Here is a 27,982-nt window from a genome sequence, read left to right on the forward strand (position 1 = left end):
GCTTCGTTTACATACCCTTCCGCCCCGGTCCATTGCGCCGCGCGCACGTGTAATTACATTTGGGCTACTGGAATTTGAAAATTATATTGTCTGTCCCTGTTTTGTGTACCCGAAAACCGGTGGCTGGTCCCCCCCCCCCCTTCCCGATGCCTCCCCTCGTGGGGCCCCACAGCTGCATTCCTGCTGCTGCCGGCACGCGGAACATGGCCTCGAAGATCGAGGTGGACCTCGTCCCCAGCGCGTTGCGTGGCTATAATCACTGGCTGGCGTCGTTGGCTGCTGCGTATAATACAATCAGCTACACACGCAGACAGCCTCACGGCTTCCGCCCCAGTTGCTGCGCCTCGACCTCGGTCCCACCACCTTCCGATGACGACGACGACGACGACGACGCGTATAACAGGTTGTTATTAGCATTAAGTCAATCGGCCCCCGGCCATCTCTCGGCCCGGACCAGCGGGATTCGGCGAGGCGAGTGCGAGGGACAACCCTTGGCCCCACAGTACCCGGTCCCGCCGGTAGAGGGCCGCCAGATCGACGTCGCTTCGCGCGGGCTACCGGGCTACACGTTGGGCTGTTGGGCTGGGCTATGCTGCCATTAGCCAGGGCACAGTTCTCTCTCTGCTTTCGCTTTCCTTCTCTTTCACTCGCTGTCCTTCCAACGACGACGCAAACACAACACTCCACGGGGAGATCTGGTGGTACTCCCCGGCCCGAGGGGGGGAAGAAGTCGTTGAGTCGGTCGGGCGGGCTCTTCTTCCCGCCGCCGAGGGGAGTGTTGGTTCTCTTCTTCGGCGAGGAGCGAAATGTTTGGTGGAGTTTTGGTGGAGTTCGGCACTCACATACACGTACGTGTGCGGGACACCGTATAGACGACAAATCCGGCAAGAAATTCGGCACGGCTTCCTCCCTGTGGCACGGCGGCCCATGGTGGCTCTGGTCGAGGGAGAAGCTGGTTTTTCTGGTTCTTCTTCTTCTTTCCGTGGTGGTGGTGCACGACGAAAGGTGGGACGGTGTTTCTCTCTCGCTCTCTCTCTTGACTGAAAGTGTACCCTGGCCACGCCAAACGACGCGATCTGCAAGACGCGGTCGAGGGTCGGGTTAGGTTGTTATTTCGGCAATGCTTGGTCTCCCCGCGGGAGACGCGCGTCTTTCGCAGCCATCTTTCTTCTCGATCGATGGCGTGCGCGGTCCTTCGCGAAGGAGCGTTCTTACCGCGCGCGTCAGCCCTGCTGGTGTTACGCGGAAAGGCTTGGCCGACGAAAAAAAAGCCATCGAACCAGCAGCAGCAATGCTCTTGGTACTGTTTGTTACCAAAAAAATTGCGTTTAAATTCTAAACTTGACACATCAACGCACAACGGGTGACGTTTCTCGTCTCGAGCGCCGTGCGTCTCAAAAGCATCCAAGTACACATCGCAGAAGTGAAGTTGACAGTTGGCTTTAATTTCCGCAATCTATGTCGAGGTATGTATTTGAAGCCCGTGGTCGAAGTAGGGCCACAGGAATCTCCAGAATCGGGAGAACCTTCCAGGACACGGCGGTCCATTAACGGCTTCGCTACGCCACGCGCGCCCGCTTCAACGTTGAGTGCGTTTCTTGCCGAACACCAGCCGGTCAACGGGGGCACCGCAGAGGGCAGAGGTGCCGCCGGACACGAATTGAAATTGAATCCATACACGCCCGGGACGCGGAAGCCACCGGTCCGAGCGGGCGCGAAAGACTGGAAGCCAATCGCGCGTTGCCTTCCGCCGCGAGTTGCGAGGCTTTTTTTTTTCTCCGTATCGTCCCCTTTCCCAGACCAGGCTCCCGAAATCCGCCAGCGACCCGGAGCGCCCCTGCTGTTTGGTGGAAGAAAGCGTTGCAAAGCTCCCCGAGCGAAACGAAAGATTTGGGCGATGGCTTAAGCGAGGAATTTAAGTCTTCGCCGTGGTCCGGCAGCTGCATGCTGTTTGATGGGAAGCGGGAGGGTAGTAAGTATGCAGAGGGGACAGAATTATTTATGTTTATGGTGGGCCATATTTTGCTCCTCGCGGGCGCGCGCCGTCCGCGGTTCGTCTAGGTCCTGGTTCGTTTTTTGGCGCAATTCCCTCTGTGTCTCTCTCTCTCTCTTTGTCCCTATCCCTAAAGGAGGCAGAAGGCACACCGAGCGGGGGGTTGGGATCGAAATTCCCGTGCGGTGCGGTGCGCACCTCTCCACGTCCCAACCCTCCCCAAAACCATTCAATCGCCAACCTCCGTGCACAAACGGCCAGCCAGCCGGCCGGAGCCCGCCGTGTGTCCATCGTTCGTCGTGGCTTTCTAGTGACGGTGGTGGTGTGGTGGTGGGCCATTACTTCTCGATCACCACCACCCCTCAACCCGCGCGCGAACCCCACAGTCCCGGGACGTGGACGGCGACGGCGACGACGACGTTGAAATGCGCGCTCACGCTGACGCAAAAAGAAACTCCCGAGCGCGCGCTAAACCGAAGGCAAGCGGGCGGGAATAGGGAGCGCGGGACGCGAGGCCGGTCGCGAGGAGGAAAAGAGAAACGTCTGAACAAAACGGAACGAAACGGATCCACATTCCATCACCGGTTTTATAACCCGAAGGGATAAAATAAGTATATACACGGCGGCAGCGGCAGCGATGCGATGTTGATCGAGATGAGATGCGGAGCTCGCGACTCCCCGGCTCGCGTGTGTTTGTGGGTCTGGGTGGATGTGGTCGTGTTTTGGCTGCGTACCCGGGGAGCACCCTCGCCTCGCCGGTCAGCATTTTGGCCGTTCCGTCGTGGACCGTTGGAGGCATTTCAAGCCGGAGCCCCCGTAGATGGGGGGTTTAGGCTGCTGATCGCCTGAGCGATCGTGAGCTTTCCCGAAATTTCGCCCAAATTCCCCAGGTGTGCTCAACCCCCCAGACCTGACACAGGATTATGACAGTTGGGGTGCCCCACGAGGATTACCGATCGTACCTCGGAGCAGGATGCGCGCTCGCTGGGGATATTGAGATGGGTCGTGAATCAATGAGGGCGGGTGCGAGTGTCCCTTGCATGCTTTTTCGTCCTTGGAACTCCATTTTCTCCCCCTCTCTCACTCTCTTCTTGAAGCATATTTGAAACCTCTGAAAACCCATTACTATCGTGGCCCAAACCAAAGGGAAAAATAGTTTTCTTCGATTATCGCGCAAATCCTTCCAAAGTTGTGAAACTATTAACAAAGAATACCACCGTGAGGATCACTAAGACGCAAACTCGACCAAGATCGTGCCGAAACCATCGTATTTTTCGTGTAATTTTGGTCACAGTAGTAAATGGATGCTGCAAGCTGCGAGGCTGCGATCAGTCGTCCAGGGAGTAATCCCCAGACAGACCACCGATCGCGGGACCGACAGGCAGGCAGGATGGTCCAGAACACAGAACAGAACGGGGAGACGCCCACCGACAGTTTTCGTGGCTGCTGGCTGATGAAGGGTTTTTAATGATCACTTCGGTGTCCCGGGCCGACACGCAAGTCTACCATCAACGCCCCAGCTACATTGTAGCAACATTGTACGGCAAATGCTAAGACTCTCGCTGTGTGTCTCTGTCGGGACACACGTCACGTCACGTCAGCGTCCGTCTTGCAGCTCTAAATTCTAATTTAATCACACGTTAATTACATTGTTGACTAACTCAGGCTCTCTCTCGCTCTCTCTTTTCAGGAAATATTTCGTAAAGGTTACTGCAGATGGTAACGATGCAGCATGCGAGCTTTTTGCACCGTCAGCGCACCCTTAGAGGTTTGCGCACCACCTTCCCGACCTCTGCCTCCGGGTACCAGATTTCTAGCTTTAAAGTAAGTTGCGTCCGACACCAGAGAACCCCCAATTTAATTTTTCCATTTCATTCCGAAGACCGTCCGAAGAAGACCTCTACCCCACCACAACCGCACCGATGGCCGACCGGAAATCGTAAACGGTCGTCGCTTAAGAGTTCGCTCAAGAACGTCCACGACGACGCCGGCCTTCGCATCGCCCGAAGGCACCTCTGCACCCGGCACCTGCCACCGTGTGTAGCCACCGGAATGTTGTTTTTGAGAGCTCCCCGGGTCCGATTTCCGATTGCGACCTTGTACACGATTTGTGTTCGTCTAATCCGATTAAAACCCGCCGCCATCGAGAGTCTAAATTCCGGCCCTCCTTGGCCGTTCGGTTTTGGTCCGGCTCCTAGGCGCCGATTTTGGGAACCACCGGAAGACGCCTTTGTCCGGCGCGGTCCTTTGGGCGCTCAAGGAGAGAAGCCTTAATGATGTACCACGCGCGCCCCTCGAATGGCAGCTTTCTCTTCCTCTCCTTCTCTCTGTCGGCCGTGGCCAACGGGGTCGAGGAGCGCTGTCCTCCTTTCCTGTGTGTGAGACCCGCGACCCGACACGATCTCATTTCACGACCCGCGACGACGACGACGACGACGTCACGCGAGATGTTCTCGGTATAATCGAATCAATTAAAATTCCATCTCAATGACCCCATTAAATCGGCCTATGACCATCATAAATCACCCTCCCCAAAATTATACGTCTTCAACTCTCCTTTCGGGGCGGCCTCCCTTCAACCGACGGCCTCGCGGGGCGCGCGATCAACCGACCCCGGCGGCCCTAGTTTAGTTTCTAGATTCCTAGCTCACTCACCTGAAACTCTCCGGCTCACTCTCTCTCTCTCTCTCTTTCTCTCTCTCTGTGTCCGTCCATTCCAGGTTATTGGGAACGCCGCAGCCACGCACACTCTACTTCCTAGTCGAAGCAAAAAGTCGCGTACGCGAAGTATACGCACAGACATGCCACCACTTCTCCAAGCAAGGCATGCTGGACACGGAGCTGTTCGGCCTGGCCGTACTAATAGGTGAGTTTCGGGGACACGCCGGGGGATAATTAATCGTTTTATTCCCTCGTCCCACCCCCCCCACAACATCGGTGGCGGCGGCGGCGGGGACCGATCAAGGTTGGGAAATGGAGAGCGGGATGAAAGATGAAGTCGTCCCCAGGTCCGGCGAAGGGGCAGAAAATGAGCTTGATCTGGGGCTTGAGTGGGGCTGCTATTTTTTCGGCCATCGGCACATTCCATGCCAACACTATCGCGGTGAGGGGGTGCGGGGTGGGGGTTGGCCATCAACGGGACACTACCGTCCGCGCCACCGTTACGACCGCCAGACATTCCAGGGCGCGCTGGGCGATGCTGGGCGATGCTGGGCGATGCTGGGCGATCATCTCCCCGGGCGTTTTACGACTCCGCGCATACACGCGAATACCCGTCACTTCGTTGTGGGATTTCTCTCTTTCTCTCTGTTTCTAACCACGAAATCATTGTTTTCGGGCGATTGCGGTCAGAGCTGACCCCGCCAACGTAAGGAAGGGTCCTACCTCGGGAATCGCAACCTCGGCTACCTCGGGAATCGCAAATCGATTCCGAAAACTTCTTCGTCGTCGGCGACCGGGATTTGTAACACGTGGCGAGCTGGCTGTCTCCATGCTGTTCGTGGGGAGTTATCAAGAAGATTTTTTCAACTTCCAACAAAATGCAAATTTACCAAACAACACAACGAAGGGAACACGGAGCACAGCGGGAAGGAACCGCCTCAAACCACCCGAGGGGTCCGGGGCAGCAGCAGAGCATCATCAACAGGAGAAGCAAGAAAAAGGCCAAGAATCTCGCGCGCAGAATCTATCTTTCGGACTCTCCGGGACTGGGGCTGCTGGAGAGGAAAGAAAAGAAGGAAGGAAACAGACGAAAAACCCCGCGGAGAAGAAGAGGCGAAAACACACACCCGACGACCGCTGCCGCCGCCGCCGCCGCCAGCCCAGCGGCCAGCAGCCCGAGCCCGAGAACGCCAAACAGCTACCTGAATTACTGAAACACGCGTCCTATGTCTTTCGCCGCGCAGCCTACTAAAATGAAATTCCTTTCGTCGTCGTCGTCGCCCTCTTCCCGTTTCTTCGCCTCTCTCGCTCTCCCTCGCACACACCCAGTGCGGAGTGTCGGTCTCGCTCGCTCTCTCTCGTGCGCAACGCCAATCAAGGGTTGCTGCTCCCCGTTGGCCCCGCGTCTTCTCTCGATCACCGCGCCTGTTATCGTCGCCGGGGCCGCGCCGGAACGACGCGCGCGCTTTTTTCCCCTCCACCGCAAACCCTTGCCGACCCCCAGCACCCATCATCATCATCATCCTTCGGCCATGTTGTGTTCCGTATTTTTTCTTTTTTCGCCTGTTCCATTCGCTTGCGCCCGTTCGCTGCGCCCCGTCGAGATCCGATCGACGACGGCGGTTGAGGAGGAGGAGGACTATCCCGCGCGGTCCAAGAGGAGGCGAAGACGACGCGAAGAAAATCATTCCCTGCGCGCGCGCGCGCGCCGGGTCAATCCTCCGCCACCTCGGGGACCCCGTGGCATGGGACGGACGACCCTAGCAGCAGCCGCAGCAGCATCTGGTGCTCTGCCCCGCATCCATCAACAACAACGGGGCATCATCGCGTCAGCCCCAGCGTCGGAGCGCGTCGTCATCTGCATACCTTTCCAACCAATGACGACGACGAAGAGGAGGAAAAAACGATGCCCAGCGCGCGGTCCCGTGGCTCTGTGTGTGTTTGTGTGTATCGTGCACAATAACATCGTAATCTGCCGGCCACCACCACCACCACCACCAGCAGCAGCAGCAGCAGCAGCAGCCCGGGCCGCGGTGTTCCCCTAGCACTAATGTCCCGAGGCAGGTTTCCTGCTGCTGCTCATGAAGAAGACGACGACGATCGGGGAGAGAGGACCCCGGAGGCGGCATCACGAGCGCGCGAGAGGGAGTCGGTTTCTCTTTCGTGCTCACTTGCCACCGATCACCACCCCGCTCCTCCCGCTGGGTTGATCTTATTTTGAGCCTCCTCTGCGGCCTTCTTACCACCTTTTTTAAAGCTCCTTTGCGTGTTCTCGCTCTCTGCTGTCGATTATTCTTTTCCGAAACTCCTTCGCACTCCTTCTCAACCGAAACTATTTCCCGCCGGTCCCGCGAGGACTCTCGGTAGAACTGTACCTTCGTCTGCCAGCTGTGCCAGCTAACGTTTGGAAGTGTCTCTCTATGTCTCAAGGGTGTCACCAAAGCGCGGCACATCTTTCGCGGCAGTCCGCGACACTCCTTTTTTGGTGGTTCTTCCCTCAACTTTTTTTGCGACTTTGCTCCGCTCAACCGATCGACCGTTGTCTTCGGTCGGCTTAGCTCTAATAGTCTTGAGAACCCTGTCCAACAAATTTGGACCCTTCTGCGGATATTCCTGCTGAGGACTGCAATGGACGTGTTCCTGAGGAATGCTTCTTGCAGTTGGCTTATCGCTTCAAAAATGCTTCATTCCTGGGTTATGTTCCCGCGCACTAGAGGTGCTACGAGTAGCTGGACCTCCCTGCTATAGACTTGCTGGTGCACAAAGACTTGCTAGACTTTGACCAAAACAGGAAGCAAAATAGGAACCAAGAGCACGTTCATTAAATCGATTCAAGCCTTTTGAAAGTAGTCTCTTGCTTAGAAATCAAGATATTCTGAGTGACGGATCCGAATCGTCCCACTGTTGGTGTCTCTGCTTTTTAGTTGATTGATGTTCGGTGGCAACATCAAATCACATTTGAGTACCAGAAACGCCCGCTGAAGGCACTGCTTTGATTTGAGCAGCAAAGGCTTCTAAAATACCTCCGAACGCTTCATAGTCGGCCATGGTGGTGGTGGTCGCGCGGGGCAACCGAATGGGCAAACGCATTCAGCCAGCCAACTGAGAGAGGATGGTCGCCCAATGGTGGAATTCTTCGCCAAATTGCTTATGCATTTTTATGTCCCGCGAACCACTCTTTATGGGCTCCGCTTGTGGATGGCTGACGAAACACAATACACACGATGGTTTGCGTTGCCAAAAGAAAGCCTGAAAACAGGAAGGATACAGAAGAACGAAAAAAAAAAACGGCCAAACTGGATTGCGGAATGGCGCGCGCATGGCGGCATCCTGCGCTGAGTGGGGCTCGTCCGCGCAGAACGAAAACCCCTCACCGATTTACATAATCGATTTGTATTTGTCATCATCAATTTTGCTTTTGGACATTGATTTTTTCATTCTCATCTCTCACTCGCTCTCGCGCGCTCTCTCTGTCTCTCTCTCTGTCTGGCGGTTCTTCGGGTTGCGTTCTCGTTCGTCGTTTGTCTTTGCGTCGATGTCTTTTGAATCGGTGGGCCGTTTCGTGGCCACCGCTTTCGACTCCAAATCTCAGACTCACTCTCGGGCTCGAATGTCACCACAAGTTTAGATGCCACAGGGTTTGATGAAATTAGAGAAATACTTCTCCCAATGGATTCCCCACCGGGGAGGGAACACGTGATTCGCCGAGGCAGAGGGTCCGAATGAAGCGAACGAAAGTTCGCATCGAGCAAAATGGCTGCCGCCACCTCGTGGGCCTCCCCCCCATTGGGTTGGGTTCCATTTTGAGAGTGGCGGCAGCACCGGCAACGGAGACCAACCCCGAAGCCGGCCATATCCCCCCTGCCGACGGTTGTTATGATTGTGCACCACTTTATCCACCACCGCGCTGACCATTCGATTTTTGCCCCCTAATTTCTGCTCGACACTCTCCTCCCGCGACATCCGTTCCACAAAACGGGGTCCGCCCGTAAAGCGGCTCGCCGATCGCGGCAGCGCCACGACCAGCAGCTTTCTATCCGCGATCGCATAACTCCGCCAGCGAGCCGCTCGAAAACTGGAATTCCCTCCCGGGGCGCCCGTGTTCCCTTGTGCCTTGCCTGCGTGAGTGTGGGACGCATTCCCGGGCGCAGAGGGGAGGAGAGTTTGTGGTCCGCTGGTCGCGGCTTGCGGCGCGTGCACTATTCATTGAGAGAGTCACCGCGCGCGTTGATCCGAATTCCTTAGCCAATTCGCTTCTCCATCACATAGACATACACGCGGCTCCCAAACAGAAAGCTGTCCGTTTGATCGCGCGCCTGTGTTGGTGGGGGCGGGCGGGACGATCGCGTTCGATCGGCAGCAACTAAACGGATCATTTATATATCGCGACACCTTTTCGGTCCCGGCCCATTTGTTAAGCCCCTCTCTGCTGGCCGATGCCCCGTGACCCCGGGCAATGCTGCCCCAAAACAGTGTCCCTGACCTGGTCGGTAGCTAGACCCTAACCTCTCCCATCTTTCCGGGTGTGGAATGTCCGGGCCTCGATCGATGACTTCATCAGATCGCACTTCGCGTGGCCCTGCGGAAGCTGCGGCGGGAGAAGACACTCGACCGACCGGGGCCGCCATCTGTTGGATCGCGCGTGCTCTCACGCGCAAGCCACCGGAACCGGCGCCGACGATTCTGAAGGGATTTAATGAGGCAGACGACGGTTGGCGCCACTCGTGGTGCGTGCGTTTGCAGAGACAATTAGTGCATTGTTGCGCCATTGTTGTGCGCGCGGGTAATGACAGGGGACAATAATTGGCCAGAGCTTGAAATACTTGAAACCGGAAACCGAGAAGTGACCATTTGCATTCGCGGAGAGCTAACCGTTTCCATTCTCGTCTTCCCGTCCCTGAACAGATGGCGAGTACCTGTTTGCCGACCCCGAGAGCAAACTGTCCAAGTACGGGCCCAAAAGCTGGCGTTCCTCGCACACTCATGTAAGTCCCCGGTAACAGCGCCGTCTGCTTCGAGAAACTAACCGCTCACCTTCACCGTGTATTTTAGGGCCTGGACGCCAACGGGAAGCCTCTCCTGGAGCTACACTTCCGTGTGCAGTTCTACATCGAGAGTCCGCTCATGCTGCGCGATGAAGTGTCGCGCCACAACTACTATCTGCAGCTCAAGTACAATGCGGTCACGCGGGAGCTGCCCAAGGAGTGCTCGGAGCAGAGTCTGCTGCTGCTCAGTGCCCTCTCGCTGCAGGCCGACCTCGGTGACAGTGTGCCGCAGGCGTCGGTGGCGACCGCGACTAACGCCGCCGGCAGCGGAGACCAAGAAACTGGCCCATCGGCTGCATCGTCTTCAGCGTCAGCCACGGCACCATCGGCAGCACCCTCTGTAGTATCACCGAGTCCCGTAGGCCCCACTTCCCTCTGCTCAAGCAGCAGCAGCAGCAGCTCTTCGTCCTCGTCCTGCATCAACAACAATGGTGGTGGCACTACCTCGGTCAGCTCGGCCGCATCCTCGTCTGGCTCGTCGTCCTCGTCGGCTTCGACGGCGACGTTCGCCACTACCAATGCCGTGGCCGTCGCGCCCGAAACCGCTACGGCGTCGTCTGCCCCGAGCGCCTCCGGGGGGTCCGGTGGAGAGTACTTCCGGCCGGAGGAGTACCTCAACCCGATCCTGCGCACGGCCTGGGGAGTGGCTGCGGTGACGGCCTGCCACCGGGAGAACCGTGGGTTGTCGCGGGCCGACGCCGAAACGCACTACATCCGCGAGGCGTGTAACCTGAACGAGGCGATCAACGCGCACATTTTCCGGATGCGGCAAGCGAAGAGCGAAACCGGCCCGGGCTCGGCAGCGCTCAGTATCTACGCCAAGGGCATACGCATCACGGACGGTGGGGGCGCGTCGGCAGCGGCGGCCGGGACCACCTTCCACTGGCCGGCGATCGGTAAGCTGAGCTTCGATCGGAAAAAGTTCGAGATCCGCTCGGGCGACGCGAAGATCACGCTCTACTCGACCAACGACGACAAGAACAAGATGATCCTGGCGCTGTGCCGCGAGACGCACCAGTTCTCGATGAAGATCGCACCGCGGCTGACGGAGGCGATCAAGCGGGAGGAGGAGGAGAGCAGCTGCATCCACGACGGGTACCCGTATCTGTACTCGCGCGCCCTCAACCTGCCGTACAAGAGCAAGTCGGATCAGCGCATCTCGGTGATCTCGAGCACGAGCAGCAACACCACGTCCGGCATCGTGAGTGACCGGGTGCACTCGGAGGACGAGCTGGAGATCATGATCAACACTCCCCCGAGTGGCGCTCTGGCCGCCCCCTCGACCGAAAGCCTCGCCCTGGCCCACCTGCTCGACTGCCCTAGTGTCTCCCGCCAGACGTCCTCCGTCGGCCAGGTGTCCCTGCAGGAACTTAGTGTGGCACCACCACCGCCACCGTGCGCCGTAGACCCGCATCCGGGCGCATCATCCGCCGGCGGCGGGAAAGAGTGCAGCGATGCCGCGTCGCAGCACAACCTCGGCTCACAGTGTTCGTCCACCTGCAGCACGGTGGTGGTGATGACCGGCGACTGTTTGACCCTTGCACCGGCACCACCCGGTTCGACGGGCGGGACTACCACCAGCTCGAGCGGGGCCACGACCACCACCAGCAGCAGCAGCAGCGGGACCCTCACGGCGGCGGCTACGACGGCCTCGGCAGCGTCCGGCCCCATCCCGGCCGACCGGCGCCAGACGTCCACCTGCAGTAGCCTCATCCTGGGCTTTAGCCACACGGCCCAGAACAGCACGCTGAGTGTGGCCGCCAGCACGTGTCTGGAGCACGACATCAACGAGGAGGAGGAAGAGACCCACTCGGGCGTGTACACGATCGCGCACGTCCCGCCGACGGAAACGAGCGGGGTCTACACGATGAACAGCAGCGAGATGACGGCCAGCCAGGCGTCGGAGATGGCCGAATCGGAGTCGCACGAGAGCAGCTCGCACTACGGGAGCTTCCAGCCGTGTCGGAGCGAGATGGCCGGCCTGGAACCGGTGGATTCGGTCGACGGCGACGGGGACCGCTATCGGCCCCGGCTGGACTCGAGCGAGTTCCGGCTACGCTCGGACTCGAACGTCAGTGCGGCCGGCTCGTTCCGGGGCGATGGTAGTGATCCGACCGACAACAAACACTCGCTGCTCAGCGCCGAAGAGCTGACCGAGCTGATCGTTGGCCGCGGCACGTACCCCTCGCGAAAGACCGTCAGCCACACGCTCGACTCGGACTGTGACTACGTGACGCTCCCGTTGCCGCTCGAGGGCGAAAGCTATCTGCAGGGCAGCGAAGATACGGCCCCGACGGAGGATGAGTACGACGACGACGTGCTGCCACCGGCCCCTCCCAAGCGGATCGACAGCAACCTGGGCGCCGGTCAGTCACCGTTGCAGCTAGGGCCACCAACGCCATCGGACTCGACTCCACCGCCACCGCCGCCTCCGTATAACGCGCATCACGAAACGACGGGCCTCCGTGGGCCGGACATCCGTGGACCGGTGGATCCCGAAGCGCCTGCCATCCCGCTGCGTGATCCTCCGCCATACCCTCAGAAGCCGAGCACGGCCAGCCAGACCACCACCAGTGCCACTCGGCGCATCAGCCCCGCGGTCACGCCAGTGCCAGCTCCTCCACCTCCGCCGGTGGTGACGGAGGAAGTTCCGGCGCGGTTCATTACCACGCGGCCCCAGATCAACATCCTGAAGGCGCACGCCAGCGTTGTGGGAGAAACGCCCAAACCGAGCTACGCCGCGCCGACCGTCAACAATATCGGCAACCTGGCGGCGGCGGCCGCAGCGGCTGCCGCGGCAGCTGCAGCGGCAGCAGCGGCACAGGCCGCTGCCACATCGCCCCCACCCGTCCCGGGGGGTTACGGAATGCCACCACACCACAAAGCCATCACCTCGCCACCGCCGCCGTACCCGGAGATGCCGAAGCCTCCGCCCCAGCACCGGACGGCGTGCGTGCTGCTGCCGGTCATCAAGCCCCGCCAGTACCATCCGCCTCCACCGCCCTCCATCCCACGGCAGCCACCACCGCCGCCCCCGCTGGCCACCGTGTACACGAGCCAGATGGCCCGGTCCCAGATCGAGCTGTACCAGCAGCAGCTGTACAGTGACGTCGACTACGTCATCTACCCGATCCAGGACCCATCGATCAGCCAGCAGGAGTACCTGGACGCGAAGCAGGGCTCGATTCTGGCGGCCATGGCGGCCCAAAGTCCACCGCCACCGCCCTACCTAGCGTACCACACGGTCCGGGCGCACAACCGCAGCTGGGACGCGTGCAAAAACCACGCCATCTACCGGAGCACCCCGTACCTGTCGATGGCCCTCTCGTCCAACTCGCGGTACGCGTCGACCCAGAACCTCTCCGACACCTACGTGCAGCTCCCGGGGGCCTACTCCCCCCTCTACAGCCCCTCGGTGACCAGCCTGTGCTCGTCGACGTACGATCCAGCACCGCCACCACCACCGCTCCGGCCACGACCTCCCCTGACCAAGGCGGCCAATGCTGTCCCAGTGGGCGGCGGTTCGACGCCGGCGGCGGCCCTCTTTGCCCGGTCACGCTCCGACGACAACATCCTCAACTCGATCGAGAGTACGCCGAAAATCCGCCGCCAGCCACCACCTCCGCCGCCGCCCCCGTACGAAAGCAAGAAAGCCATCCGGAAGCCCCCGTTGCCGCTACCGAGTGCCGCCGCCATGACGACCGCGAAGCCGCCGGCTGCCATACCAACATCGCCATCGCCACAGCTGTCCTGCGCCCCAGAACGTCCCCCGGAAGGTAAGTGACAGAAAGAAGCGCGCCCGCCGCACTCCTCAATTCTCATTCCGATCCCCCCCTCTCTCTCTCTCTCTCTCTCTCCGATTAGTGCCAGCGAAACCGACGCCACCGAAACCGAGTGGTCCGAGTGCGAAGCTGCAGGCACAGATCAAGAAGCAGTACCCGGACTTTGACATGAGCAGCCTCACGTCACACGGTGGCACTACGGCGACGGCGGCCCGTGACGATCGCACGTCGATCGACATCAAGACGCTGCGCGAGAAGAGCAAACACCTCGACCTACCGCTCATATCCGCCCTGATGCACGATCGGTCGCTGCTCAAGCAGACCCGTGCCTTCGTCATGCCGAAGCACCCGAAATCGGCGACCGGCGGACCCCTGGCCAACGGAGCCCCGTCTGGCACCAGCACCAGCGCTGCCAACGTTCCGATCGGCACTGAGATCGGTGCAACGACCAACAGCGCTTCGTGCGGGTCACCGACGACGAATCACTCGCCGAAAGCAAAGTACCCGGTGTCGGGTCTCTCGACGACGCAGCTGGCCAAACCGCGGAAAACGGCCGCCAGCCACCGGCACCCGAACGACAAGCTGCCGCCGCTGCCGGGCCAGACGGCCGAGGGCAACAACTACGTCATGGACCCCACGCCGACACCGATCAAGCAGAAGAGCTTCAGCTCATCCCAGCCCAGCGCCTGATGAGTGGCCGCGTGCGCCACGAATCCCACCGAAACTCTCCCTTTCCCCCCTCCCTTACTCTCCCCATATGCTCTCTCGTGCCCCACTGTCCCACTCTTTCTCTCTCTTTCTGCCTCGTGCTGGGCCGGGAACTGTGGCGGGGAAGCGGGGACAATTACTCAGGATCACTAATCTCGTTTTGCGCTCGTTATTGTAACCTTTTTTGGGAGGATCGCAAGAGAAGCGTGTCGTGTCGGTTTTTATAAAACTACTGCGCGATCGATAGTATTTTAACTATACTGGGCTTGTATATAAGCGGACAGTGGGGGGCCACCCCGTGAACCACCACAACCCCCCCAAGTTGTTTTAAGTTGTGTAAGGCCGGACGGAACTGGCAGGGGAGCCAAACGAACGTGTGCCAATCGAGGAGGACGCGCGTGCGCAACGGTTAAGTGACATACATATAACACACAAAACAAAGGAGAACAAGACTAATTCGCCTTAGGAACAGCACTGCTGATGATGTGAGCACGGGAAAAACTCTCGCCCTCGGTGGCCATCGCGCCCCCGCCGTTTGGTTTTAGTAGGAGATTTTCGGTTCTGGTTTACTTTTTCGTTGTAAATATCCCGCTAAAGTTAACAAAAATCCATTTCTCCATCCCCCACCCCCGGGACACGGGACATCTGTCTTTCGTTCGGCGTCTATTTTGCGTTCGGGCCAACTAACCCACAGTTGCGTTAGGTGACAGCGTTTGGCGCGAAGCAGAAAAATCACAACCTAACTTAAGAGAAAATCCCAAGTGTTACTGAAATTATTATTATTATTTCTTGTCGATTACTTTTGGTCGCTTCATTTTTGGGTTTTAGGGGGAACAGAAAGTGAAAGGGAAGCAACAATCGCAGACAGGCAGAGAGAGAGAGAGAGAGAGCGGTTTAGGCGTTAGAGGAGAGGTACTATTAGTTTGTAAAGCTCTTATTTAATGGGTCCGCCGTACGGTGGCGTGGGTTTTAGTGGAATAGGATTCGGTTTTAGGCTTCGTAAGGCGCAACTGTGGCGCAAGGCAACTCTTAGTCTCTCTCTCTAAGAAACGGGGAACGGTTCCCATTCTTCATCCATTCCTAAGGCAGGCGGTAAGAGAAGAAAACGTATCATAGGAACGGCCCACGTTGTGCATTAGCAGTTAGTTAGCTCTTGTAATTCTAGACGACGGCGCGAGATTAGGACTTGTGGTGTAATTTTTTTTTTTTATTGATAATTCAAATTTACTCGTTTGTTTCGAATTAACAAACTTCCAATTTACAATTACACAACTACGATTAATATCTTTTTCTATGTTTAGGTAGGCAACCAGCAAATGAAAGTAAAATCTAGAGATCTAATAAAAACAATACACAATTTAACTGGCCGGCGGCGTCCACTCTTTTGTCGCGTATCAAAGCAAGCCTCCTATCGTCCTAGCGACGGGGTGGGACAATGGTGTTGGGTTTGTGTTTGGATCCAAGTAACACTCCCTCGGATTTACTTGTGCAGCTTCACGATGATCGTTTCCAGCGGGCTGATTTCGAACCGATCGAAGTAGACTCGTTCGTGTTTGAGCGACGAACCGGCGATAATCTCCCCGCTGTAGAACATAGCGGTCAGATCGAGCGAGATACGTTTCGGGCCCAGGTTGGCGATGGCAGCGAACGAGTTTCGCCGCGGGTACCACCGCTGCACGATCAGGATGTCGTTCTGGTTCGACTTGACGTCCGCGTTCGGTAGCACTTGCTGCTCTTTGACGACCGCGTTCAAGTAGATCGAGGGCGATCGGCGACGCAGGGCGATCGCTTCGATCACGTAGTCCAGGTGGTGGAGCGAAGCGGAAGCACTGCGCGGTAACCAGGGCAACGTTCCCCGGCTGGTGAACTGGTTCTGCGCGCTGTCCCACACCATACCGGCCAGATGGTGCAAGTGCCGGGTGTCACCGTGCTCGTCGGCCGGATCGTGGGCTTCCTCGAGCGCAATCTCATCGCCGTAGAAGATGCTGACCGTACCGGGAAGCGTCAGTTCCAGAAGGGTGGCCGCCAGGGTGGCGTTTGGACTGAGACCCGACGAGAGGCGCCGCTCGGAGACGCTTCCCAGGCTCCAGTGAATCCACGGGTGGTCGACACCGCGCAGCAACTTCCCACCGATCGCTTCCTGTAGCGTTTTGGCAATTGCATCCGTGCCATTGGCCACATCCAGGTATGCATCGACCAGATCGACCTGCGACAGTACATCCCGCACGGACCGCTCCGGTAGCAGCTCTACCAGCTTCTGGCTCACCATCAGCACCCGATCGGGGCCGAGCAGATACTTCCACTCCTTAACGTTCTCCACCAACAGCGGATCGTCGGCAAAGTGTTCCAGTCCTTTCACATAGAACCCGTCCACTCCGGCCCGGGTAAGCCAGAAGCGGAGCACGTCCGATATCACGTTACCCTCCGGATGGCCGGCCGTGACCGAACGGGACAGGCGCAGGAACTCACTGGCGGTTACACCTCCATCGGTGCGGTTCGGCAAATGGTCCACGTCGAGCGTCGGTGGACTGAGCCGCCCGAGGAACGGATAGATCGGCAGATCGAGGACGAGCGAAATGTTGCGCTCATGCAGCGCGGCCGTCAGCTTCTGGACGTCCTCCAGCTTGCCCAGCACACCGTCAACATCCACGAGCGAGGTCACCTCCTGAAAGTGGTCCGGGTAGTGCTTCGACGGAAAGATAGAGTTCAGCCGGACCGCAGCGATGCCCAGCGTTTGGAAGTACTCGACGCGCGCAATCAACCCACGGATATCGCCCAACCCGTCATCGTTCGTGTCCTGGAAGCTGGCCGGGAAAACTTCGTAAAACACCGAGCCCTTGTACCATGCCGCCCTGGAGAGGGAGAATGCGAGAGAGCGCGTTACCAGGAGAGGAAATTTCGATTAATCACGGCCAGCTACTTACGGAGGATTGCAGGACTTTGGTAGAGTGGCAATCATGGCCACCACAATGCCAACCATCGCCACGATCACGGTGAGGAACCCGAAAAACGTGCACTTTCGGATGAGCGGCCAGTTCCAATGCACGAACCCGGGCATATCCTTCGTAACGGCGATCCCCAGGCTGGCCGCGTGATGCATCGAGCCGTCCGGCACCTTCACGACGTCACTCTTCTTGCGCAGATGCTGGTACGTGTTGTGGCTAAACAGATTGCCGGTCCCGGCTCCCACCGTACCGACCATGCCGATACCCGAGCTCCCCGACGAGCTGCTCGTTTCCGCGGCCGGATCGTCGTCCCCGGTGACACCCCGGTTATCCGCGGCGTTGCCCATGCTGGGCGTTAGGGGATGCGAAAAATCCAACGGAGGACTCGGTGTCTCGGGCAGCAGCAAACACGTGGAGGCGTCCTCCTCGGGCAGAAACGTCGACACCGAGGGAGACGTGGTCAGCGACTCCGGCAACAGATCCGCTCCGAGCAGCGTCGGATCGGTTGATATTTGCAAATGATTCATGATCAATGTTGGCCACCGATTTCACCAATCACTTTCTCTCTCCCTCTCTCTCCCTCTCTCTAGCTCTCTGTTGACGCTTTGACGAAAACTATTGTCAACATCCAAGAAGCCGCCACACACCAACACACACCTTTGCGAAGGTGACTTCGAACCGATCCGCGGAATCTGTTTTTTTTCCTGCTACGACGTAATACGCAGCTTGCAGCTCCGGCTGGTTCCGACTGACCGACGGGCGCACTGTTCCTACCACACCGAGCACGGTCGTATGTGTGCCCCTTCGGAGATACAGATACGCAAATCAATTACCGCACCACAATTAGCTTCTATTAGCGCCAATCAAGCAGCGGCCCGCGGAGTGCGGTTGCCACAAACACCGATGCCGATTCGCGAATATTGGGATTCAATCCCGATTTAGACACGAATGTTGCGGGATGTGTGCACTGGTCTGGCATGTGACCTTTTCCGCGCGAGTGTCACGAGATGCTGATGCCGACGGGCGGCCGAGATGGGAAGGCAATTTCCATACGCAGGCCACGGCCACCAACGGCTTGACAGACGGTGCTACTCACCGTGGTATGCCCGTGAGTGCGTGCCGGTCGCGGATACGCAGGCGCGGAAAATAGCTGAGAAATTTTACTTCCCCACCGAGGTGAGGGTTGCCAGAAAATTTTTTTTCACAACCGTTTCGAAAAGCCACTAAATTAGGATTCATAATCCGGGATCTTTTTTCTGGAATATGTCATCACATCAGCAACGAACTTGATCTAGGTTCACTACGAATCTGGTTTACAACTGCCATTTTCCAGCAGTCGATTTTTCCCAATGAGCTCTTTGATTCGTTTGGGCTAGTGTCGATTTCATTCCTTATCTGTCTGTCCAACATTTTTGACATTTTGTAGATTACATTTTTTGTGTGAATTTTCCTCAACATTAAGACCTCTAAATACAGCTTTTCTATAACGGGTCAATGTTTAAGGCATGTTTTGGGGTCCTCAACATGGCAGCTAAATAAACTCTCTCTTGAGACATTCCAAAATACCTTAAAAGATTCTATTATTACCAGATGAACTTTTTACTTTATATTGAAGTAACTATCGCTCCGCAGGCCAAACTGTACCAATCTGTGTTTATATTTTGTTTATTTTGTTCAAGCAAAATTCGTCTATTGTTCTATGGCTTAAATATAACTAAAACACTGTTCCAGTTGAGTACTGGAGGAGTTTTTGTGCAATTTTCGCGCAACTATACGAACGAATGAGGGGCCTGTCCCTGGAAACTAATGGCGTATAAGGACATCAGGAAGTCTCTTATCGGGAGCAACATTGAAAAGTCCAATTCCAGTCCAATAAACACATCTTTGAAACGTTAACACTGTTTCCTATAGTCTGCCGAACCGCTCTGTGAGTGGGCCATTTTGAAAGTGACTTCTCGAAGTACTGAATCAAAATTTCCGCGATGTTGCGTAATGCCGCATCGTCATGGTTGATTTGGTAACTATCCCACAGCTAAATGGGTGTTAAATTTAGTGTCTATAAAATGTTTTAACGGCGTAATTTCCTTTGTCGCTGTCTGACGGAAATGGCGGCCGCCAAATGGAGTGCCGATAACGGTATATTTACTACAGTAGAGCGATTTTATTTTTTTCCCGACATCCTGCTCCCGATGCCCGATTCTATCTCGTTCCTGGAAATTTTGTGGAAACAAAGTTTTGAACGGATCGCACAAGAGCGCACTGCCGGGGGGCCTTCTTCGGATCGCGTTGATAACCTCATGAGGCAGTTCTTTCGGTTTATTCTAACTGACAACAGCATACTGACCGTTACCGGTTCACCGGTGCTTTTCGGTCCGTCCACCTCGTGGCCAATCCATACCCAGTGTCCTGCATGCGGTCCGGGTGCGCAGCGACGCGTGCCGATCTCAAGCCCCGACGACGACGACGACGAAGACGGGCTCGCCACAGACTCCCGAAGGCTTATCAGGTAGCGCGTCAGCGATCTGGCTTACTGGCTGTTGCCTGTTCACTCCTCTGCAGACCCGCAAAGGAGCTTCAGGCTGATATTGATTCCTGCCCGTAAGCCAACGGAACGATCAGTCCAAACCCGGAGAGTGATCCGTGCGGTTACGTTCACTTCAGCTGATCAGCGCGCGCGCTCTTCCGTTAACCGTTGTGCTGGAAGTTTACAGTGTCGATTGTGTATTTTTTCCGCCCTCCAGTGAGCAGCCCGAAGGGAGGATTCCGGTCCACTGTATAGTCTGGCACGTCGAGTCCGATCCGAGTGAACATTATTCGCAAACCCAAACGGAGACGTGAACAGAGACTGAACTGACCATTGAAGAACTCGCCCAAAGACCCACCGAAAGGCTCCGCGTAGTGTGGAGAGTGAAGCGGGAAGTGTCGGTAAAGTTGACAGTGTCCGTGCCTTGGCAGCAGTGCAGCAAGGCGCCCGAAAGGACGGCTCACTGAAGAAGCTGCCCAAGAATGCTGTTGCTCAAATACGACCCCTTCGATCCGATACCGTTTATAGACAGTTCATGACACTGAGCAGCCCTTGAGCAGCATCACCGATTGTGTAGCTCAACCAGCCAAGCGGCCAAGAAACCCTGTTACAATCCTGTAAGTACCGCACATCCTGCTCGGCCCAGCCCAGCTCCCGCCGCCCGCCCTCGGTTCGAACGTAGACGAACTGATTGTTGAATCGCCATTTGTGCTTATCAGTTCTGCAGCAGCCCCCGGGGCTAGCGAAGGTTATCCCGCATAAGCCCGGACCGAATCTTAATCGGACCGCCGCGCGGCAGAACTCGGTCGATAGAAAGGCTCGACGTGCGCCGTAAACACGCCACTAGGTAGCCCGTCGGACGTGTAGAATGTTGCGCTGAAACCGAGTGCGCATCCGTTAGTGTTCCGTTCCGGGACCCACGCAATGCCACGTGGCAAGGAAGTGAATAATTACATAGCTTGAGGTAATACGTCGAACACAGAAATGGGGCATTCCTTCCGCTAGTGGTCTCAGTGATTGAGAGCTGTTTGGATGTTTTTGTTGCCATTGCTATCTACAAATATTTGCTCGCATGACCTCTGACCCCGCCGAGTCGCTGAGGTCATGCGCAAACCGAAAAATCCCCCCCCTCCCACCATGTGCCAGCGAATCAATAAACTAACAAATGGCCAGGCTGATAGGAGCCGAGATGGAAACAACACGAAAACAGTGGGCACGAGCATGACGCACCGCATGTGCGCGTCCTGTCCACAGGCAGGAAGTCCACAATGGTAGGGCCAATAGCGAAAGCGGAGGTAATAGATTACGAAGAGAAGCAGCGCTTAAGGTTATCAGCCGACTCGTACGCCTCTCTCTACGCAGCATCCTCAGACCTCAGCGCAGCGGCAGGTCCCATCTGATAGCAGGTCCCTGTTTATGGGTGCAAAAAATGCGCACACCCAACCGATCCTACCCCGGGGGCTTCACCAGCTTGATCTTATTTACGACGCTAGCGGTGTTATCTCTCTCTCTCATTCTCTCTCTCTCTCTCTCTCTCTGTTTCACGGGTTTCTTGCAGATCGCGCCCCGAATACCCGGTATCTCGGCCGTCGGCCAACCAAACCAAAGTCGAATTTACCCCGCCGAAGGTGTAAATTCCGCCACAACTCTACCTGCTCCTCGAACCGAGTCAGGAGTCATCACCAGGGCCTCCAAAACCGTTAGCCCGTTACGTTAGAAGGGCCTCCTGCCTAGGGCCGCGGCACACCGCGAACATCAGCCCGCTCGCCCGTGGTTCGATGGCTCTGGACTTTGCCGCCGGATGCTTGGGAGGTAAGTCCCAGTGGGAGGGTGGCACGTGCGCATCCTCGGTGCGCGTGATGTTCACGTTTCCGCCGACCGGCCACTGATAACCGCCCCAGGACCTGCGTTCCGATCCCATTTTTGGGCAGTTTCCCGACCACGGCCCCAAGAATGAACGTTACCATCCCCAAAACCAGGGGGTGTTATCAGTGGGCCCGATGATAAGGCACGATCTGTCTCACTCGCTCCACGGTTTCTTGATCGCTCAAGCCCCTCCCCCCTGTTATCACACTTTCTCCCGTCCTGAACCGAACCGGATCGTAACACAAACTCGGGACGATGGTCCGATTTTGCACAATCATCGACCGATCGGCTTTTGTTACGCTGATAGAGCGAAGGCGATCCGCGATCACTGATAACCTTTACGCAATCGCCCCATCCATCCGCAGGATGTGCTGGCGTTCTCGTTGGGTTCCCGTTCGACACGGTGAAGGTACACCTGCAAACACAGGACCACCGGAGGCCGCTGTACCGTGGCACCGTGGACTGCTTCCGGAAGATCGTGGTCCGTGAAGGCGTCCATGGGCTGTACCGCGGGATGTCCAGTCCGATGGCGGGTGTGGCGGTGGTGAACGCGATCGTGTTCGGCGTGTACGGTAACATCCAGCGGCGGACGGAGCAACCGGATGCGCTGTACTCGCACTTTCTGGCCGGCACGGCCGCCGGTCTCGCCCAGAGCGTGGTCTGTTCGCCGATGGAGCTGATCAAGACGCGCCTCCAGCTGCAGGACAACCTACCGAAGGCGGCCCAACGGTTCAGTGGGCCTCTGGACTGTAGCCGGCACATCTGGCGGCGGGAGGGCGTTCGGGGGATCTTCCGCGGGTTCGGCATAACGGCCGTCCGCGATATGCCTGGTAAGTGTGCCCCGCACCGCGGTCAACCCGGCAGCCTTCCTAATCTTCCTTCTCTCAACAGGATTCTCCAGCTACTTCGTGGCGTACGAGTACATGGTGCGGTACGTGGCCAATCCGTCCCCGTTCGTCATTCTGATGGCCGGCGGACTGGCGGGGACGTTCTCCTGGCTGCTGACCTTCCCGATGGACGTGGTCAAGTCGCGCCTGCAAGCGGACGGCATCTCGAGCGGCCAGCCCCAGTACCGCGGGCTGGTGGACTGTGTGCGGAAAAGCTACGCCTCCGAGGGCCTTGGGTTTCTGTCCCGCGGTCTCGCCTCGACCCTGCTGCGTGCCTTCCCGATGAATGCCGTCTGCTTCCTGGTCGTCTCGTACACGATGAAACTGTTCGACGACCGCAACTTTGCGGTGGTCGAGCCCCGGCTGAACGTGGTCGAAACACCGCTCCTGATGGCCACGCAGCAGCAGCAGCCAGTGATTGTGCCATCCCACCCGGTCGGCAGGAGAGTCACCCAGGACAACCAGCAACCAGACTACCATCACGTTCTGAACATCAAGCAGAACACGTACCGATTCCTGCGATCACTGGGAGCGTTCAGTGAAGCGGTTTGCTGTGCGGAAATAAGCGAACTGACCGACGACCTGTACGACAGTGGCGATCGGCTCGAGCAGGACCCGACGCGGCACCCGGTTCAGACGCTAAACGAATTCTTGCTGAGCACGGCGGACGAGGACAACAGCAATCGGTATCCGTTTTTGGGCGACTGATTGTGGCCACCAAAGACACTTGTGTACAAAGACAACCTCCCCCCCTTGTAGACGCTAGGAATCCATCCCACGGAAGTTGTGTAGAAGAAATATATTGTTATTTAAATTCCAAAACGGCACCACAAACACACGCAGACACTCGGGGAATTTAGTGCGCCATCAACGCCGCAGCCCTCTACTTGAGGGTTTGCAAAATTTTGCTCAAATTGTACGTCTGCGAGGGAAAGTCCTGGGCCAGGATTTCGACGACCGCCACAATGTTTTCGTTGACCTCGCGCTGCCGCTGCAGATCGGCCTGGATCAGGATTTCGTTGCGAAACTTCGGCAACTGCTGGGCGTTGGCCAGGCCACGGAAGCGCCGGGCGCGGTACTGGTGGCGCACGATGTAGTCCAGGTTGTCCTGTTTCAGCAGCGACGCCTGTTCGGTTTCGGCCCGGATCAGATTGGTCTGCAGCTTCTCCTCCTCGATCTGGTGCTTCTTGTTTTCGATCTCCGCCTGCAGCAGCTTCTGGGCAGTGTCGATCTCGATCAAACTCTTTTCGGCTTGAGATATTTCCTAAAAAGAGGGAAGGACATTAAGTGCCACAGGAACCGTGCCCACCCCCCGGGAAGCGAACTGACCGTGAAGACGACCTTCAGTTTGTTCTTCAGTTCGTTGATTTTGTGTTGCATCGTGGAGCGGGTTTTGAACTTTCCGCCAAACACTTTCTTGCGCGCCGTCACCGACTCGTAAATGTTCTCCCGATGATGGACCGTGTTGTCCAGCTCGTGGACCAGCCGCTCCTGCGCCCGCTTCAGCTGCCCGTAGCGCACCTGCATGCGGTGGATCTCGGCCTTCATGATGCCGATCTCGCTGTTCTGGGTCGTCTCCTCGTCCTTGAACTTTTTCGCTTCGGCCGACATTTTGCACTTCGTTTCCCAGGACAGCGCCTCACGGTGCTTCTCCAGTACCTCCTGTTTGCAGTCTTCGATCTCTTTGCCCAGCTCCCGGAGTTCCTGCTCCAAGCTCAGCACGGCCATCTCCGCTTCCCGCAAGCGCTCCGTCGCCTGGTGGTGGGCCACTTCGCACTCCTGCTCCTCCTTCTCGTGGACCCGGCGGCTTCGGAAGAGCTCCAGACTGGCGGCATCGAGCCGGGTGTTGAGGGCCGACAGAGAACGCACTATTTCGCGGTTCTCGCTCATCACCTCCTCGAGCTGGGCCTCGATCTTGATCGCTTTCTGTTCCGCGAGCAGCAGTTCTGGAAAGAGAAAACCGGAACAGGATTAAAGGATTCAGTCCGGCTGGCCAGCCTGGCCATTCCGCGTACTCTTTCGGGAGTAGTTTATCTCGTTCAACTGTTGGGACCGTTTGTCGGACAGTGTCGCGACGCTCGACTGGAGCTTTAGCCAGGAGTCTTGCGTGTCCTTTAGCTTCGCTTCGATCTCCACGATGTCCTGGCGTATGTCCAGCAGTTTCAGCTCGTCCGGGTTCATCTCCTGCCCGCCGGCTTTGTTGATCAGCTGCTCCAGTTCACGGTTCAGCGAGTCCATTTCGCGCAGCTTCGTCGCGATCGATTCCTTCACCAGCTTTATCTCTTCGTTGTACTTGTTGGCCTTCGCGTTCTTTTTGTCGTGCTCGTGCTGCGGGAGAAAGGGAGAGACACAGAAAGGCCCGGTCAACCAGTCTAATCTTCAGACCCCGTGGGTTCTATCACACCTTAGCGCGCTGCAGCACATCCTTCGAGCCCTCGACGATCGAGCGCCATTTTTCCAGGTCCAGCAGCACCTCCGAAAGCTGGTTCTCCGTGCCGGACATGCTTATCTCGAGGCCGAGCCGCTTCTGGCGCGTCTCAAGCAGCAACTTGCCCTGCGACTCGCCCGCCTTATCGGTGGTCAGCTGGTCTTGCAGCAGCTCCAAAATCTGCTCCTCGAGCTCAAACTTTTTGCGGTTCTGCTTTTCCAGCGTTTGGCGCAGCGACTTCAGGTGGTTCTCTATCAGCAACCCCTCCTGCTGCGCCTTCAGAATGTCCGCCTCCGTTTGCTCCAGTATCGACGCGTAGTGGTCCAGATCACGCCTCAGCTTATCCTCGTCCTCCTGCTCCTTGTGCACCTGCTTCTCCAGCGAGTAGATGTCACCCTGGATGCGGTTCTTGAAGCCCGCCAACTTCTCGTTCCGCTCCATTTCGCACGCGGCCGACTTCTTCGTGATCTCCGTTTTGCTTCTGATTACTTTGTGCTCCTCGTAGATCGCCTCCAGCTCATCCTTTGTCTTGGCCAGCACGCGATCGCGCTGCTGGATGGCCACGATCACCTCGCCCCACGCCTGAAACAGGCGCTTGTGCTCGTGCTGTAGCGCCTCCAGATCCGAGTTGGCGTCCGCCAGGCTTCGGCTGATCGTCTCACGATCCCCGTCCTGCTCCCGAATCTGATCCTCGATCGCCTGCAGCTCGTGCTCCTTGCGCTTCACCTCGCCATCCAGATTTAAAACCAGTAGATCGACCTGCCGCTTCTCCTCGGCCGCCGTGTGCCGATCCTTCGCGTCCTTACTGGCGACCCGCTTGGCCACCGCAATTTCGTCCTTGATCTCTTGGGCCCACTTGGCGAACTCACACTCCAGCACGGTCAGATTCTCCAGCTCCATCAAGTGCTCCTTGTGGATCTTCCTGAACTCCTTCAGAGACGCCCGCTGGTCCTCGTACTCCTGCCGGTACCGGGCGGCCTGACTTTCCTCCTGCTGCCGCTGGGTGGCCAGTTCCAGAATTTCCTTGCCATAGATTTCGAGCAACTCCTTCTGGTTGTCAATCTCCTCCTGCAGATCGTACAGCTGGGCGCCGACCTCTTCCGATTCCTTTTCGTTCGCCTCCAACCGATGGTTCAGTTCAGCCACCTCCTCCTCGAGCTGCGCCTTTACCCGCAGCAGATGCGCCTTCAGTGCCGCCTGGAACCGTTCCAACAGTGGATGGTCCGTCTCCAGCACACCGATCCGATCGGTAACGGAATCGTTAAAAGCATCCGCCTGCACACTGATGCTGGTGTTGGGATCTTCATCCGGATTCATTTTCAGTGGGTCCGTTTTCGTCGATGGCTCCAAAAGGCACTAAATTGCGTCGCAAAGCGTCACCAATAAACAGCGGCTCACTACGTGGAAACCGTTGCCAACGGTTACCGCGAATCTTTACGCTGGAATATATCACGCGAAATATTTCACCGCTGAGGCACTCAGCTCATTTGACAGCTGATTCGCGTCGTTCGTGAGTGTCGTCGGAGCATTTGTAAACAAAGGCGTTTGAATTATTTGGCGGATCGGAGCGGAGTTTTATCGCGAATTGCGATGGACTACAATATCAGGTTAGGTATATCAATACAAATAGTAAATATAAATAAAAATAAATAAATAATATAAATAAATTACACTACCAATAGCCGGTTGTGTCGGGTGTGCCTGGAGGAGGGCGTATTTACGTCCATCTTCAGCACCGAGCTGGTGGCGATGGCTCCGGCCGATATGCTGGGAATGTGTGCCAATATCAAGGTAAGCGGCGCGGGCTGTGAATGGGGCGGCACCGAGGATAATGCATGCCGTGGTCCGCCTTTTAGGTGTCCAAAAACGATGGGCTCCCGACAACGATCTGCAACAACTGTATGTACCGGCTGGGAGTCGCGTTTCACCTGAAGCAGCAGTGCGAAAACTCCGACATGCGGTTGCGCCAGTACATTGGGCTGATGACGGGCGTTTACAGTAACGCGCTCGACAAAGAAACGATGACCGATGAGTCCTGGTTACTGGCCGGACCGGACCCGAAATCTGACGAGCACAAACCTAGCAAAAAGTATGTAATCACTAACCTGGCCAACCGGCAGCTGAACCAATTTGACCCATTTTCAGGAGGTCGAGCAGCCGTAAACGGTACAAACCAAAGCTGCCCGAGGAGCGCAAGAAACGGGGCCCAAAACCCATGCCAAAAATTCCACAGACCTGCTACCAGTGTCATAAAACGTTCAAATGTGCCGCGCAGCTACAGATGCACCTCAGGTAATCGGACCGAGACGAAACCGATCGATGGCACGACACTCACCAGGCACGGGGTTTTTCTATCTCTCTTCAGGACCCACTCGGGAGAGAAACCGTTCGCCTGCAGTTACTGTACACGCCGGTTCGCCCAGAAGCACAACCTCGCGATCCACATCCGGACGCACACGGGCGAGCGGCCGTATCAGTGCGAGATCTGCAGCAAGCAGTTCTCGGCGCTGGGCAACTTTCAGGCACACAAAAAGATACACACCAACGAGCGGGACCACGTGTGTCCGTCGTGCAACAAGGGCTTCATCACGTCCGGCGATCTGACGCGCCACATGATTTCGCATTCGGGCATCAAGAACTACCATTGCGATATTTGTGCCAAGAGTTTCAGCCGAAACCGAGACATGGTGGCGCACAAGCGCAAGATCCATCTGAACGATCGATCGAACGAGAGCTACAAGTGCCACGAGTGCCACAAGGTGTTTGCCACCGTCGACAGCCTGAACGGGCACATGCGAACTCACGTTCCCGCCAGCTCGGGCCCGGTCGGTCCCAGTGGCTCGCTGATGCCACCGCAGCAGCCCCAGATTCAAACGCCGATCGCTCTCGCAGTACACGGGCTCGGACCGAGCAGTACGTTGGGCGTCGGCCTGGGAATGGTGCCCCATCCGGCGGCCCATCCGCCACACCCGCAGCAGCCACAACCCTCCTACCATCACAGCCAGATGCACTCGGTGCAACGATTACATCACTACTAGGCATCATAATCGGATCACCACCGCCCGTCGGTATTATCAAACACATCACACGCCACGCATCATTTCGGATAGCGCCATTTATTTATTGAGCTACTAATAAACATA

General features: G+C 57.1%; 5 protein-coding genes across 6 annotated transcripts; 3 read left to right on the forward strand and 2 right to left on the reverse strand.

Annotated features, from left to right (window-relative positions):
• Window positions 1–3,725: 3,725 nt before the first annotated feature.
• LOC131211613 (protein expanded) lies at window positions 3,726–14,171 on the forward strand. Its single transcript, XM_058205166.1, has 6 exons — window positions 3,726–3,817; window positions 4,714–4,859; window positions 9,560–9,639; window positions 9,707–12,478; window positions 12,524–13,475; window positions 13,564–14,171. The coding sequence occupies exons 1-6, from the start codon at window positions 3,726–3,728 to the stop codon at window positions 14,169–14,171; spliced, it is 4,650 nt and encodes a 1,549-aa protein (XP_058061149.1).
• Window positions 14,172–15,382: 1,211 nt separating this feature from the next.
• On the reverse strand, window positions 15,383–18,120 carry LOC131208908 (neutral and basic amino acid transport protein rBAT-like). The gene is made up of 2 exons (XM_058201847.1): window positions 17,114–18,120; window positions 15,383–17,041 (listed from the first exon to the last, which is right to left on the reverse strand). The coding sequence occupies exons 1-2, from the start codon at window positions 17,659–17,661 to the stop codon at window positions 15,670–15,672; spliced, it is 1,920 nt and encodes a 639-aa protein (XP_058057830.1). The 5' UTR covers window positions 17,662–18,120; the 3' UTR covers window positions 15,383–15,669.
• A 1,651-nt stretch (window positions 18,121–19,771) lies between these two features.
• On the forward strand, window positions 19,772–23,223 carry LOC131209229 (mitochondrial basic amino acids transporter). Of its 2 annotated transcripts, none has more exons than XM_058202240.1 (4): window positions 19,772–20,275; window positions 21,217–21,470; window positions 21,890–22,354; window positions 22,416–23,223. In XM_058202240.1, the coding sequence occupies exons 2-4, from the start codon at window positions 21,437–21,439 to the stop codon at window positions 23,117–23,119; spliced, it is 1,203 nt and encodes a 400-aa protein (XP_058058223.1). In that variant the 5' UTR covers window positions 19,772–20,275; window positions 21,217–21,436; the 3' UTR covers window positions 23,120–23,223. The 2 variants fall into 2 exon arrangements, with proteins under 2 accessions (XP_058058223.1, XP_058058225.1); XM_058202242.1 differs by lacking the exon at window positions 19,772–20,275 and adding an exon at window positions 20,536–20,622.
• Window positions 23,224–23,294: 71 nt separating this feature from the next.
• On the reverse strand, window positions 23,295–26,156 carry LOC131210939 (coiled-coil domain-containing protein 40). The gene is made up of 4 exons (XM_058204265.1): window positions 24,816–26,156; window positions 24,427–24,739; window positions 23,741–24,357; window positions 23,295–23,675 (listed from the first exon to the last, which is right to left on the reverse strand). The coding sequence occupies exons 1-4, from the start codon at window positions 26,154–26,156 to the stop codon at window positions 23,295–23,297; spliced, it is 2,652 nt and encodes an 883-aa protein (XP_058060248.1).
• A 241-nt stretch (window positions 26,157–26,397) lies between these two features.
• Window positions 26,398–27,877, forward strand: LOC131210431 (zinc finger protein 235). The gene is made up of 5 exons (XM_058203680.1): window positions 26,398–26,446; window positions 26,522–26,630; window positions 26,696–26,928; window positions 26,985–27,131; window positions 27,205–27,877. The coding sequence occupies exons 1-5, from the start codon at window positions 26,430–26,432 to the stop codon at window positions 27,875–27,877; spliced, it is 1,179 nt and encodes a 392-aa protein (XP_058059663.1). The 5' UTR covers window positions 26,398–26,429.
• Window positions 27,878–27,982: the final 105 nt, after the last annotated feature.

This window comes from Anopheles bellator, chromosome 2 (assembly GCF_943735745.2).
Source record: "Anopheles bellator chromosome 2, idAnoBellAS_SP24_06.2, whole genome shotgun sequence".
In the NCBI taxonomy this organism is placed as follows: domain Eukaryota; kingdom Metazoa; phylum Arthropoda; class Insecta; order Diptera; family Culicidae; genus Anopheles; species Anopheles bellator.